Here is a 13,539-nt window from a genome sequence, read left to right as displayed (position 1 = left end):
TAAATAATATATTTAGAGATAATGGTAAATATTCTAAACTAAGATATGATAATCTTCTAGATTCTTCTTGATCTTCATGATTTCCATATTCTTGTGCAATCATCTCGACCGTCGATCTTGGTCGATCTCCGTTTCTCCCAATATCACAAGTAACAACGATTACATAAGGAGTCTATAGAGTGATCAGAAAAAGATTTTCTATTTCTTTCACTTTGACCTCTATAACATCCAAACCGACTAATAAAACCATCCCAAAAGCAAACAACAATCAAGCTAAGGAAACAGCAATAGGACTCCTCACAACATGGACTTTATCTGTCCAACTAAACCATCCAAATTGGTATTGACCCTTTTCTGTCGCATTCATCACCTGGTTCTTTAGTGGTTTAATAACGATTTTAAACCGCTGCTTCTGACCAATCCGGTTAAAGAACAATACATTCGGTATAGCCTTAACCGAAACACCCGATGGCGGTTTAGCGCTGAATAAGTATGTACTTGTTGAGTTACCATTTCCAACATTTGTAACTGTTCTTTTAACGGTCACCGTCTTGTTGAGATTCGGGACTGCGATTGACGGGTAGTTGTGATTATAACCGGGAGGGATTTTACTAGGACATTTGAATGTCGGGTCAATATTGGTGATATTAACCGAGCAGCCATAGAGAAGGTAAGCTCGGTATGATGCATCGTAGACTAAACCGGGATCTGCAGCTTTAGTTGGTCTGAAATGTCCTGACCCAAGTGCAAATGGGTTTGCGGGTAAACCAGTAGTGTCTTGGATCGGTTTCTTCTTGTCGTTAGTCATCCAAGCTAACAAAAACAAAAAACAGAAATTTAAATAAAAATAATCAAAAGACTATATATCTTAAAAGATTTTGGTTTAGCTAAACCAGACCAGAGAAATAACCATGAAATTTTTTGTTTACCAGAGGTCATAAGAGCAGATCTTATAGCAGCACTACTCCATTTGGGATGAATGGCTTTGAGAAGAGCAATTGCACCGGCGACATGAGGACAAGACATTGAAGTTCCTGAGTAGATGTTATAATCTGCAACTCTTTGATCTACTGACATTTTGCTCGGTGAATCTGCGCCGCTCCATGCAGCCAGTATGTTCAGTCCGGGTGCGGTAATGTCCGGCTGTTAAAACCGCAAAAGAATCAAACCGATTAATTTCGGTTATGAGTCATTTTGGTTTTGTTTTGAGGTTAACAAAGAAAAGAGAGAGGAAGTCACCTTTAGAATGTTGGGATCTAAAACGTTTGGTCCGCGGCTAGAAAACCCGGTCATGGAAGGAGCTGCTTGGTATTTGTAAACCGTTTTCCCTGGTTTGATAAATGCCATCGGATTTTTATCGGTTTTAATGTACTCTAGAATTTTATCGACCACTGTTGGTGTAACCCCGGCAGTCGGAACAAAGTGAGAGTCCGTCGGAATTTCATTGCCGTTAGCCGCGACATTTCCGAGAATCATACCAGCTCCTCCAGCTCGTTTTACCTCTATACCTTTACCGATTCTTGTACCGGCTCCTCTTAAACACAAGACCACTTTACCAGTCACAAGCTCCGGTTTTAGTGAATTTGGTAAACATTGCCTTCACAAAAGAAAAATAAAATCGTTATGTCAAATATCAAATTAAATAAGTTTAATTATCAAAATTAGTTAGTGAGCAAATCTTACGATGAATCGTTTAATGCAATGCCGGGAACAACCACGTTAGCAGCGTAAACAAGAGGTGCAAATTTGTCCATTTTAAATGCCGTTATAGAATTCGTCTAAATAACACAAAAACAAGAATTTATATTATACACAAAAATGTAACATATAATTGAATTTTTTTTCTCATAAGTGTGGACTAGTTACCTTGATTGTATAGCCATTGCCAAGAACAAGACCGCCGATGAAAACCCGATCAAGAGTACTAGCTCCGACGGTTATAATCCACGGTGCCATATTCGACAAAGTTCCCGGCTTTGGCCCTGAATTCCCAGCGCTAGCAGCTACCACAATATTCCTCTTAACCGCATGCAACGCCCCCATCGCGATTCCGTCTTGTAAAAATGGATAAGGCTCGGACGTTCCGATAGAAATGCTGATGACGTGAACGCCATCAGCGATCGCGTCATCGATCGCGGCAAGCATGTCCTCTTCTAGACAGGTATTTCCTTCAATTTTTTCCACATTGGGCTTGGCCCAACAAGCTTTGTATATAGCTAGACGAGCTAACGGTGCACCGCCAGAGGCTGAGCCCATGGCGAAACCGCCAAGTGCGGATGCACCGTAGACTCGACGGCCAACAGCAGTGGAGGCTGTGTGGGACCCATGTCCGTCGGGATCTCGTGGAGACAAGAAGTCTTTGGTTTCTGTAACGTTGAACGCTCCGAAATATCTTTCGTATCCTTTCACGTAATACCTCGCTCCAATAATTTTCCTGAAATTATTGAAAAAATCCATTACGTTATAACCGGTTCATGGAATAATCAATTAAACAATAACTAATTATTTTGTGTCAAATCTAAATTACTTATAAGAAAATAGGAAAATGTTTTGAGAAAAACATCATGACACAACGAAAACTAGATAAGATATATATCCAACTTTAATCTAATCGGAATATAAAAATCAGTAGATAAATGAAATGTCCTTCCAAAAAAAGCGAATATTTAAACAAATGATTTTCAATGTGATATTTAGTGTTTTATACTTTTATTTTTATATAATTGAATTCTTTATTTATGTCTTTAAACATTTGAGATGCCTTTATCAAAAAGATGTACGTAGACACGTAAACTTGGGCACACATTGAGATTATAACATAAGAATTGATGGTAAAAGAAACAAGTGAGAAGTCACGGGTGTACAATATTATCTAGAAAGAAGCAAATAAGTTTTTGTCCCTTACATATATACCAAAGCTTGCATATACAATCAATTATCAAAGTTTCGGTTTCATGCATAAAAATAGCCAATTTAAATGTCTTTTTAAAAATCAATTTATTTGTATTTGCAGGCTTACATAAGTGAACAGTTACAGTGGCTGCAGGAAAAATAATTCGTTAAATAATTTTATATTACTAATATAATAAAAGAATAATGGTGACTCAAAAGAATAATGGTGACTCGTGAATGATGATGATACGCAAGCTTAAAAGTTGGTGATCAATTATCGCAACCGAACAAAAAACATTGAGATTGTGACCAAATGTTTTGGACAGTGGACTCAGAAACTATGACTTCTATGGGAAATGTTGCAAAAACATTTTTTGATAAATGTTGCTAAACCTTGAAAAATTAAAAGAAATCTATGTTATAATGGTAATGATTTTCTTAGAAATAACTTTTATAAAAAACGGTGAAACTAACGATTCTTTTATATTAAATCTGCAGTATTATGGAATGATAAAGGGTGTGTATTTAAAAAAAAAATATATGTTGTATGATGCATCACTTTTGAATCTCTTTGAGATTTACTTACAATGATAATTTTATTGATTTCTAAAACCAAAAAAAAAATAAAAGTTTATTGATTATTCTCTTTTAGTTAAAAAGTTTGAAATATACAAATTATATTGTCGATGACTTAGTGGAGTGACATTATTATCATATTCATGTCAATTGTGTTTACTATTCAAAGCCTGTGATTTTAAATTATAACATAAACTTAAAAGTCGTGACATAATTTCAGAATTCTATCATTTCATAGGTCAAAAAGTTTTTTTAAAACAAAATTTTCAGTCAAAAGTTACATTTTTATATAATTTTGTTTACATAAAGGGTTTAATGATCAATATAGAATAATATATCACATCATCATATAAAAAAAGAAGATTCTCGCAGCAAGCATGAGGTTCTTTGGATCTTTGCTAAAGAACCAAAGCTGATATGGACGTATAATTTACTTTTAATCTATTTTGGACTTCTAGTTCTGGTGTGTGTGTGTTTGTAGTTAAAATTTGTATTTTTGGTTTTATATATTTGGCTCTTTTTGGTTTGTTTTTAATATCTGACCAATTTAAATCATAGAATTTCTATTAAAAATTTGTATTTTCTTAGAAAAAAAAGGAAAATTGTCTTACCGGTTACAGTGAGAAGAGTTGAAGGCAACTCCGGTTTGGCAGATTCCTTTCCATGATTTTGGAACTGGTCCCATTCCTTTGTCATTGAAACTCTTTGATTCTGGCCACACACCTATTATTTCCCCGATAGATAAACAAATCATTCTATCAATAATGACGGATTAATATAATAATGATATGAACCTAACGATTCCAAAAGATAAATTAGTACAAAAAGTTCCTTGAATCTTGAATTCTTGACCATAACGCAACTCTTTTTCTCTAGTCACGTAATAATTCAACTATCAACGTTGGAGTTAGGTCCATTTAAGTTTGGTGTACGTTTTCATCAAAAAGAAAATGTGATTATTCTCAGAATCCAACAATATATTATTTTAACATTTAAAAGTAATCTTATGGCTATTATCTCGGCGCTATTATGTGTGTGCGTGAGGAAACAGAAGACAGAGGAAAATACAAATAAAGGATAACACAAAGGTTGCACAATTCTATTTTTTCATTCATCTTATCCAAATTTCATTAACGGAAAAAAATGCATTAGCTAAATAAACTTAATGTGTGTGCTATTTCCTGATCAAATGTATTTTGCAAAACGAAAAAAATATAGTCAAGTTCATCTTATCCAAATTTCATTAACGGAAAAAATGCATTAGCTAAATAACCATGAACTTGACTATATATATTTTTTTCATTTTGCAAAATACATTTGATCAGGAAATAGCACACACATTAAGTTTATTTTCGAAAAGAATTTCATAGCTATTTACATAATCTAATAAAAAAAGTTATGGTTATTTAGTTTTGAATAATCTAACAGAATTAATCTCAGTTACCCCAAAAATAAATAAATAGATGACACTTAAAACAAAACCTATTTTCGCATTTATAATTAACTAACAGAAAACAATAATTATCTAAATAATTAGTAGAGACAGCTTAACTTACCACTGTCAAGAACACCGACGATGATTCCATCACCATGCTTTGCCTTCTTCAAAAAATTTCTTCCCACACGAAACCGATCATCCGCATCATTTTTTCGACGTGGAACATCACTGTCGGTTTCTTCCTCCTCCAATCCTACAAATTCCCATGACCGTGTTGTATGCGCTTCATATTTTCTTGGATGGCTCTTGAATATCGAAACAACCTCTGCCAATTCTGTTTAAAAAAAACAAAATTGGGTTTAATTAATTAATACTTCATACCCTTTTCAATCATAACAAAATATCAAAAGGGTATCATTCAAAATTTGTTTTCTTTTTTTTTTTCTTACTTACTTTCTAGTTTAGAGGCTTGGTCGGGTGTTAACTCAGCCGCAAAGCCATTGATGCTATGTTTGTAGCTATACAATAGCGATGCTCTAGCGTCTTCTTCGGATTCTTTAACCGATTGAAGATAAGAATGATGATGTTCTTCTATTTCATGTAAGGCTTTATCACCTTTATGTTCTCCAAAATAGACAATATACACCTACCAAAAAAAGAAGATTTTATGAAAATGTCAGGAATTGATTAAGAATTAAGGACATGATCTGGACATTTGAATATTTGAAATTCATGGGAAGCTGCCTATGGTAACAAATCAAGGCATAGTTGGAATTAAGAATCAGTGAACATTAAAGTCTACAATGATTAGTTTGATGACTCTGAAAAGAAAAAAAGAAAGAAAGAAAGAATAGGAACCTGTTTTTCTTCAGCACATGAGGCTAAGAGGGGAACGAGAAAGAGGAGAGGGAAGAGAGAAATTAGCTTCTTCATGGTCTTAAACTTGTATCTTTTGAGTTTGGTGAAATGTTATAGCCCTAATCCTTTCTAGGGGTTTGATGGGCTATTTATAATAGTTGAAGAGCAACAAATTCAAAACGTAAATATAGATATTAAAAAACTATCCTAACTAATTAATCGTGTTGATCTGATAACTGGATGAGTCTTACTCACTACAGGCTATACAGCTTCATGTTGACCACTAGAAACGTTATTAATGGTAAAAAATCTATTTTTATTATCACATATCTTATTTTTAGAAAATTGTTTAGGTAAATTACATACTGATTACGGTTATATTTCGTTTTATCTACCTACAGTCGCATATTACATTTAGAAAAAAAACCATAATTGGGATACTGAGATCTTGGATCCTTCCCCGCAATCTGGGCATAAGCTATTAATAATTTGGTTTGATTTAACAATATATAATCAGCTTGACCAAGGGAAACAAAACAATATATCTATCCAAATATACTCACAGTTAGTAGTATATCTACAGTTATTCATGGTTGAATTGGAGAGACATTCAAGAATGAATAACTTAATCTATATATACATTTTTGGATGACTTTTAGCAAATAAATCCTGGAGTTGGAATGTATTTACAAACAATGCCATTGGAGTTAATTCTTAAGATTTAAAAAAATTAATTAAAGATATTATTCTAAAGATCGTTCCTCAAATCTCCTCCAACTAATTACTTTAAAAATCTCGATAATAACTATTCCGTGATTTACTCTAATCTTCAAATATATTTTGTATGATTTCTCATAATTAAAGATCCATCATTAATTGCAATAATAAATAAAAACAATAATTTCCTTTTACTTTAAAAACTTTCTAACGACAAATGTATTGCAAAATAAATAATTTCCTAAAACAATTACAGAACCTAATAACTGTTGTAGACTTTTTAGGAAAATAATTACGTAAATATATAACTTAAAGATAACAATTACTCATCAAATCTTTTTTTTTTTGTTAATATTGTATCATAACAAGACCTAAATCAATGGACTACTTATTCTCTATATATAAGTGAGGTTATTTAGTCATCAAATCAATGTGCATGGTTCCACTCTCGCCGTCCCTCAGCTCTGCAAATCATTTGCTTCATTTTCTACATGTCTTGGACTAAGGTTCTTCCTATTCTTCTTTGATTTGAATCACTTACATCTCTTTTTTTTTGATAAATCACTCACTTTCATCTTTCTATGGCTTTATGTTTGATAGCCTCACGTTGAATTGAGGAGCTTCCCAGTGTATTCGGAAACTGGTCCTTCTACGTTACCTTAATCTACATGTTTTTGTGTTTGGACAAATGAGGAAATGATTCTGATTTTTATTTTTTTGGTATATTGGTTCATGTTTGAGTGTGAAAATATTTGCAGGGTTAACCATAATCCGTTGTAGCTTCTTAATATTGATTTGGAGATGCTCTTAGTATTGATTTGAAAATTTTCTTTGGTTTGTTTACTAAAGAATATTTAGTGGTTTACCATCAAATGAAAAAATCATGAGATAAAATAACCTTTATAGATTAATCTATATTTATCAATTTTTTGAGTAAATCATTTTCTAAATATATTTATTTTAATGTAGATTAGTTAAATTATGGTTACTATTCGTTATTTGACAAACTCATTTGGCTATATTACTTATTTTAAACCAAACTCATTTTGGCAATAAATAATGTTTATTTATAAATTAGATTAACCCCAAAAAATTATTACCAAATATATAAAGATTATTTATGTCTAAAGAATAATATGTTGCTTTAGATTATTATTATTTATAAGGTTTCAAATATTATAAATATTTTAACCTTATAAGAAGTATAAATTAATAATATTTAAAGTATCTATAATATTTAATTCCATAAAAAGTTTATAATATTAATAATATTTGAACACTATAAAAATTATAAATATTTATACTATGGAACTACTTAAAATCAAGCTTTTAAATTGACTCGAATTATATGTTTTCTAAACAAATGTGTTATTAAAAAAAATGATGTTTAATTTCACGGGACGGGGTTATATGGTGGGACGGGTTTAGATCGATAATAATACCGGAAGATATACCACGGGTTAAAATCCTAGAAATAATAATCAAAATTCAATATATAATCTTAAACACTAAACAAAACAAATAATATTAACAAAATAATTACAACTTAAAATTTAAAACTTTTTAGTTAAAAAGTCGACCCGCGGTGTACCGCGGGTTAAAATCTAGTCTATATATACATTTTTGGATCACAATTAGCAAATAAATCCTGAAGTTGAGAAGTATTTACAATGACATGCCATTAGCATTAATTATTTAGATTTGTTTTATTTAAGTAAAGATTTTTAATTGAAATTAATTTCTCATATATTTAGCAAAAGTCTCTACAAAATCTTTCCTTATCTATTTAAGTAAAGATTTTGGAATCAAATATGTTCTCAACAATTTACCAAAAATCTCTACACAATCTTTTTAAAAATCTTGACTTAGTTAACTTCTGATTTTTATCTGCTAAAAAAAAAATTAATTGTAACGAGTGATGTAAAAATCGGGAATGTTGATACTACAATTTCTTCTACTTTTTTTTTCATATAATTAAAATTATTTTTTAGGGATATTTTCTTAAAACTTTTAAACAAAACAAAGGGTTTCAAAAGATAGCTTCTCTTTTGGCGGGTCGACCCGCAGACCCGCAAACCCGCAACTCTCTACGTGCTTATCCGCATGAATCTGCGACCCGTAGTGGATAAAAATATTAGTCAAAAAAATAACAAATAATGTTTAATTTTACGGGACGGGGTTATATGGTGCAACGGGTTTAGATCAATATTAATATTAAACAATATACTATGGACGAAATCCTAAAATTAAAAATAAAATTTAATTATAAAATCAGAAACACTAAACAAAATAAACAATATTAACAAAACAAATACAACTTAAAATTTTGTAAAATAATTTTTTAGTTATAAAAAAATCGACCCGCGGTGTACCGCGGGGTAAAATCTAGATTTAGAAGTTTAAGAAAGAAAAATCTTTTTTAAAAAATAATAGTTCCGCAAGAAAAATATTTCTCCTAAACTGAGGCAAGAAGAAGGAGAAAGCCAAATGTCGTTTAAGTGTATATATAGATATACTATTTAAACCTAAAACACAATATAGATACTCAAAACTATTAATATAGATATATGGATGGTACATTTATAAAATAGGTCAAAATATTATATTATACTCTCTATTAATAAACAAAAATAATTATATTTAGATTTTTTTAAAAACATTATAGCCCCGCGGTGTACTGCGGGTTCAAATCTAGTTACTTAAAAATGATCTTTTAGTGATATATGTAGGATAAACAACACACAAAAATTTCACGATAATTTGCAAGGTCAGTGGGTAAATCATTAAAATTTTCTGAAATAACGATCTGGTCTTCAAGAGACCCACATACGAAGAGGGCACATGATAATCTACAAACAATAGCAGTCGGAGCTTTTTTTGAAATAGCTTACCGATCATTAAACGAGAATGAGTTCATGAACCAAACTACTAAAGATAAATGTGGGAGAACACGAACGGTGATAGTCACGTCATTACAAGTATTTTAAGATATTTTTCTTATATTAAGTTATTTACATAGTATAGAAAAACCTATTTATCTGAATATATATATTATTTTCTCCAAATATAAAATATGGTATATATTTGGGTTAATTAACAATTAATGTTCTAAAATACAGTATGTATAACCGTATATATGTGAATATATGTTGTACGCTGATAAGTCATAGTGCATTTTTGCTATACAATGTTTTTATACGGTGCAATTGTATAGTCGTATATATAATATTTATACGGTGAATACTGTATACTGTATTTTTAAAATGATTCCAAAATAAAACTATTTTTTTCAACAAAAATATATCATTCTATTAATGTTTTTGAAAATAAAATATTTGATTAAATTTTAAATATTACAATATTTTGATAGTTTTTTGTCAAAGTTGAAAATTTTAAATATTTTGTTATACAATTCCTACCGTATATCTACCGTATAACATATTTTGTGACAACTGAATATAAAAGTGTAAGAATATTGTAAGTCCCACTCGGTCGAATAAATTGAAAAAAGTGAGAAAAATAATTGAGGGGCATCGACGTACATAATTGGCTACGAAAAAGTAGCTAAGCATTTGATTGGGAGATTCTGTTTCATCATATGCCTTCTGTTTTCTTGGGAAAATATAATCTCTCTTCTGCCCATTTTTTGTTTGCTATGACAACTCTCATAACAAAATTCAAAGTTTTTTTTTAATAATCTGAAACTGATTTATTTATTATCTTCTTGCATTTTGTGAGGTGACATAAGATAGAACAAGAATTAGAGTTAGACGACAACTGATCTGATCCTCAAGCAAAGAATAGCTCAGATTTTTATCGTTACTTTAGATCATATGTGTATTTGTATTTACCTTTTTACTTCAATTAATGGTACAAGAATTAAAGTAACATTGAAGTATTTTTGTTTATGTCAACATGCATGTGTAGATTTTACTGGAGAGCAACACATTAATCATATTAGTACAAATCACTTGACTATATATTCCAATAATGTTGTAGAAGGTTTACGTGCTACTATAGTTGAATACGCATAAAAGATATTTTGAAAGTGAGATTTTCAATTTATAAAAGTAATATATGTGTAACCAATTTTTTTAAAGAATATTTAATTTGTTTGCACGTTTATTCTTGGAGTATAAGAGATTTCATTCGACCATACTCATTTGTCCTTGTCTTATAATATTTTATTTCGAGTTTTGTTAAATATTTTATCTCTTTTCTCTACTTGTTTTTGTCTTCATCCAAAAATCACCATATCTCTTCTTATCCATTTTTTTGGGTTCAGCTAGCAAGTAGCAACCCGTACAGTTGAGGAGAAAAAAAAAAAACAATTTTCTGGTATATATGTTAGTGTAACTAAAACAAATTAACTAAATATTGTGCAAACTCCAAACCATTACAATATCTATGTTAATGTAACTTAATAAATTGGTATATATATTATACAACTATGTTAGAATTTATAGTAAGATATTAGCTTAATGTTGGTATCATAATTTAAAGTCTGACCTGCAAAAATATGGGTGGATACTTTTGTTTTATATTTGGGTTTTCAGTAAGAGATTCACATGTGTGGCTTTGTAGCCATGTATGAAATATGAATGATTCCACTGCAATAAGTTATCAAAATAAGAAACGGCAATGTTTTTTTTTTATTAATTTCACTTTGAGTTATTTTATTGTTTTTGTTGATATATGCCGGCTGCGAGTTTGTTTTTGTTTTCTTGTCAACAGTCTATATGGATCACGAGATACCGCTGTTTTCTGGATAGATCATAGAAATGAAATGATAAGTTCTCCGGTACAGGATGGTTCTGTACATCATCAAGTGGAGAGCCGCCAACCATGGGAGCTGCCGAGCTGCCAACCTCCGTAAAAGTCTATCTCCATTACATACAGAAGTCGAGGCCTTTCTCTGGGCGATGAAGTGTATGATTGGTGTAGATAGTCAAGATGTAGTTTTTTTTACAGATTGTTCAGACCTGATAAAGATGGTGTCTTCTCCAACCGAATGGCCGGCGTTTTCAGTGTATTTGGAGGAATTCCAGAGCGACAAAGAAGAATTCTCAACCTTCTCTTTATCTTTGATTTCTCGTAGTGCAAATATAAAAGCGGATAATCTAACACGAAAAGTTCGTGCAAAACCCCTTCATATCACATATGTAAACAACATTCCCCAGGAATGACTCTTTTGAATTTTAATTAATTTCGGATGACAAAAAAAAAAAGTCTATATGGAAATTCTTTTTGGAGAAAGTGAGCAAATCTGAAGAGACATTGTTTACATACGTTACATAATACAGTTGTACAAGAGAGATGTATGCAAGTTTGTCCGTTTTAATACTAATTCTTCTAGAAATAAGAAAATACAAAATGTTGAAACAATGTTTCTTTGGAAAAGACACAATCTTCACCAATTCCGAGCTTCCATTTTTGAGATCAAAAAATATATTTTTTTTATTTTATATTTCTAATTCATTATTCAACAATATGTAACTGAAAAGTAAAATGAGGATATCACATTGATAAACAATGCAACGGTATTCAATTAATCTTTAATTCAAGTTTTTCTTTTTTCTTTTTAATTATAATTTTAGGTATTTCAAACCTAAACTCGATTAATCTCAGAATTCAGGACGAGACGGTTGTGAGCTTGTGCAAACCACCAACTCACGACACCTTTGGTAATCTTTACAGTTTTTGTTACTGGGGTGAAAGAAGTCCTTTAATGTGATTTTGAATGTTTTAACACGTTACTAATAACCAATTAACCAAATTGAGTGGTGGGGACATTATATGAACTTGATTGTAATCTTAGTTAAGTTTGACCAATATAATTGATATATTTTGTGCTTATATATATGTTTGTATTGTACTAGGACTTGCAAAAGCCTATATGCCAAGGTCCCAAATACAAAGCCTAAGTAAGCCCCATGCTCGAGCATGTCATTCCTTGTTTTACTTGGAAGTTGGAACTTAATTCATAATAAGGTACAATATAGTATGATCTGTTTTTAAAAATATTTTAATCAAGGGAATCTATAGGCGGTAACCATACACGATTGAAAAATTAACTGACAGATTTTGACACTGTTTGCTAGGCCTCTGTAGCAATTTGTTGACAATTAAACCCCTACCCACCTATCGAGTAAAAGCGAGAAATATTGCATGTACAGGATACGTGTGTCAGAAACGGAGATATCATATCTCTCTTCGATTGCATTTTCGAGAGAAATCATTAAGACTGCGAGAAATCGAAGGATCCGATTTTTTTGGGTTCTATATCATCTGCTTTTTATTTGTTTTCCTCCCTTTCTATATTTTCACCCTCTTTGAGTTCCTTTTTTTCTCCGTTGGTCTCATTGTTTTCTATAGTTGATTTTGATTTCTTCTCTGATCAAATTTCGGGTCTATAATCTTTCAGTTGTTTCTCTTCAATCGTGTAGTTTGTTCAAGTAAGGATTTAATTTATTAACGTTTCCATCTAATCGCCCTTTTTTCTGGGTTTAACAGTTTTTTCTTTCTGGATTTCGTAGATGGAAGATCTCGGGCTTCCTCATCGCCTTATCGCTGCTGGTGAAGAACCCCTTGGAGAGAGGGTTAATGTTTACAACAAAATGAAAACCCTAAGAGGTATTATCGATTCGTTGGATCAAACCGAGATACAGTTAATCCGAGACTCTCCTCTTGGTGGGTTGTTGGATTTTCCAAACAAGCCTGCTTGGTCCGCTAGTTTCGGCCTTAGCCTGCTCGGTCGGCAGTTGGACATCGCCAAATCAAATGAGATCTGGGTTGTTTATGCTGGGACGCCGGTTCGATTCTCTCTCCGGGAGTTTCGTCTTGTAACCGGACTTGCGTGTGGTCGTTATCCCGCTGTCCCTAAAAAAAAAAGGAAGGGGACCGCTGGGAAGGAGATTCCTTTCTATAGCACGTTGTTTGGGCTCGAGACAGATGTCACTGTTGAACGAGTTATTACAATGCTGAAGAAGAAAGTGACTGATGATCCATCATTGCGGATTCGCTATGCTATTCTTGCACTGGTTGACGGTTATCTACTG

The 13,539-nt window shown here is 31.7% G+C and overlaps 1 protein-coding gene and 1 long non-coding RNA gene across 2 annotated transcripts; one reads left to right on the top strand and one right to left on the bottom strand.

The window, feature by feature from the left end:
• Positions 1–180: 180 nt before the first annotated feature.
• On the bottom strand, positions 181–5,954 carry LOC9301308 (subtilisin-like protease SBT5.6). Its single transcript, XM_002863417.2, has 9 exons — positions 5,765–5,954; positions 5,360–5,552; positions 5,025–5,240; positions 4,080–4,191; positions 1,867–2,434; positions 1,684–1,778; positions 1,240–1,597; positions 930–1,143; positions 181–813 (listed from the first exon to the last, which is right to left on the bottom strand). The coding sequence occupies exons 1-9, from the start codon at positions 5,837–5,839 to the stop codon at positions 269–271; spliced, it is 2,376 nt and encodes a 791-aa protein (XP_002863463.1). The 5' UTR covers positions 5,840–5,954; the 3' UTR covers positions 181–268.
• Positions 5,955–6,707: 753 nt separating this feature from the next.
• Positions 6,708–7,281, top strand: LOC110228015. The gene is made up of 2 exons (XR_002331614.1): positions 6,708–6,987; positions 7,082–7,281. It is a non-coding gene; the product is annotated as an uncharacterized LOC110228015 (long non-coding RNA).
• Positions 7,282–13,539: the final 6,258 nt, after the last annotated feature.

Source organism: Arabidopsis lyrata (genome assembly GCF_000004255.2).
Source record: "Arabidopsis lyrata subsp. lyrata unplaced genomic scaffold ARALYscaffold_8, whole genome shotgun sequence".
NCBI classification, from domain to species: domain Eukaryota; kingdom Viridiplantae; phylum Streptophyta; class Magnoliopsida; order Brassicales; family Brassicaceae; genus Arabidopsis; species Arabidopsis lyrata.
This window is presented reverse-complemented; position numbering and strand designations above follow the sequence as displayed.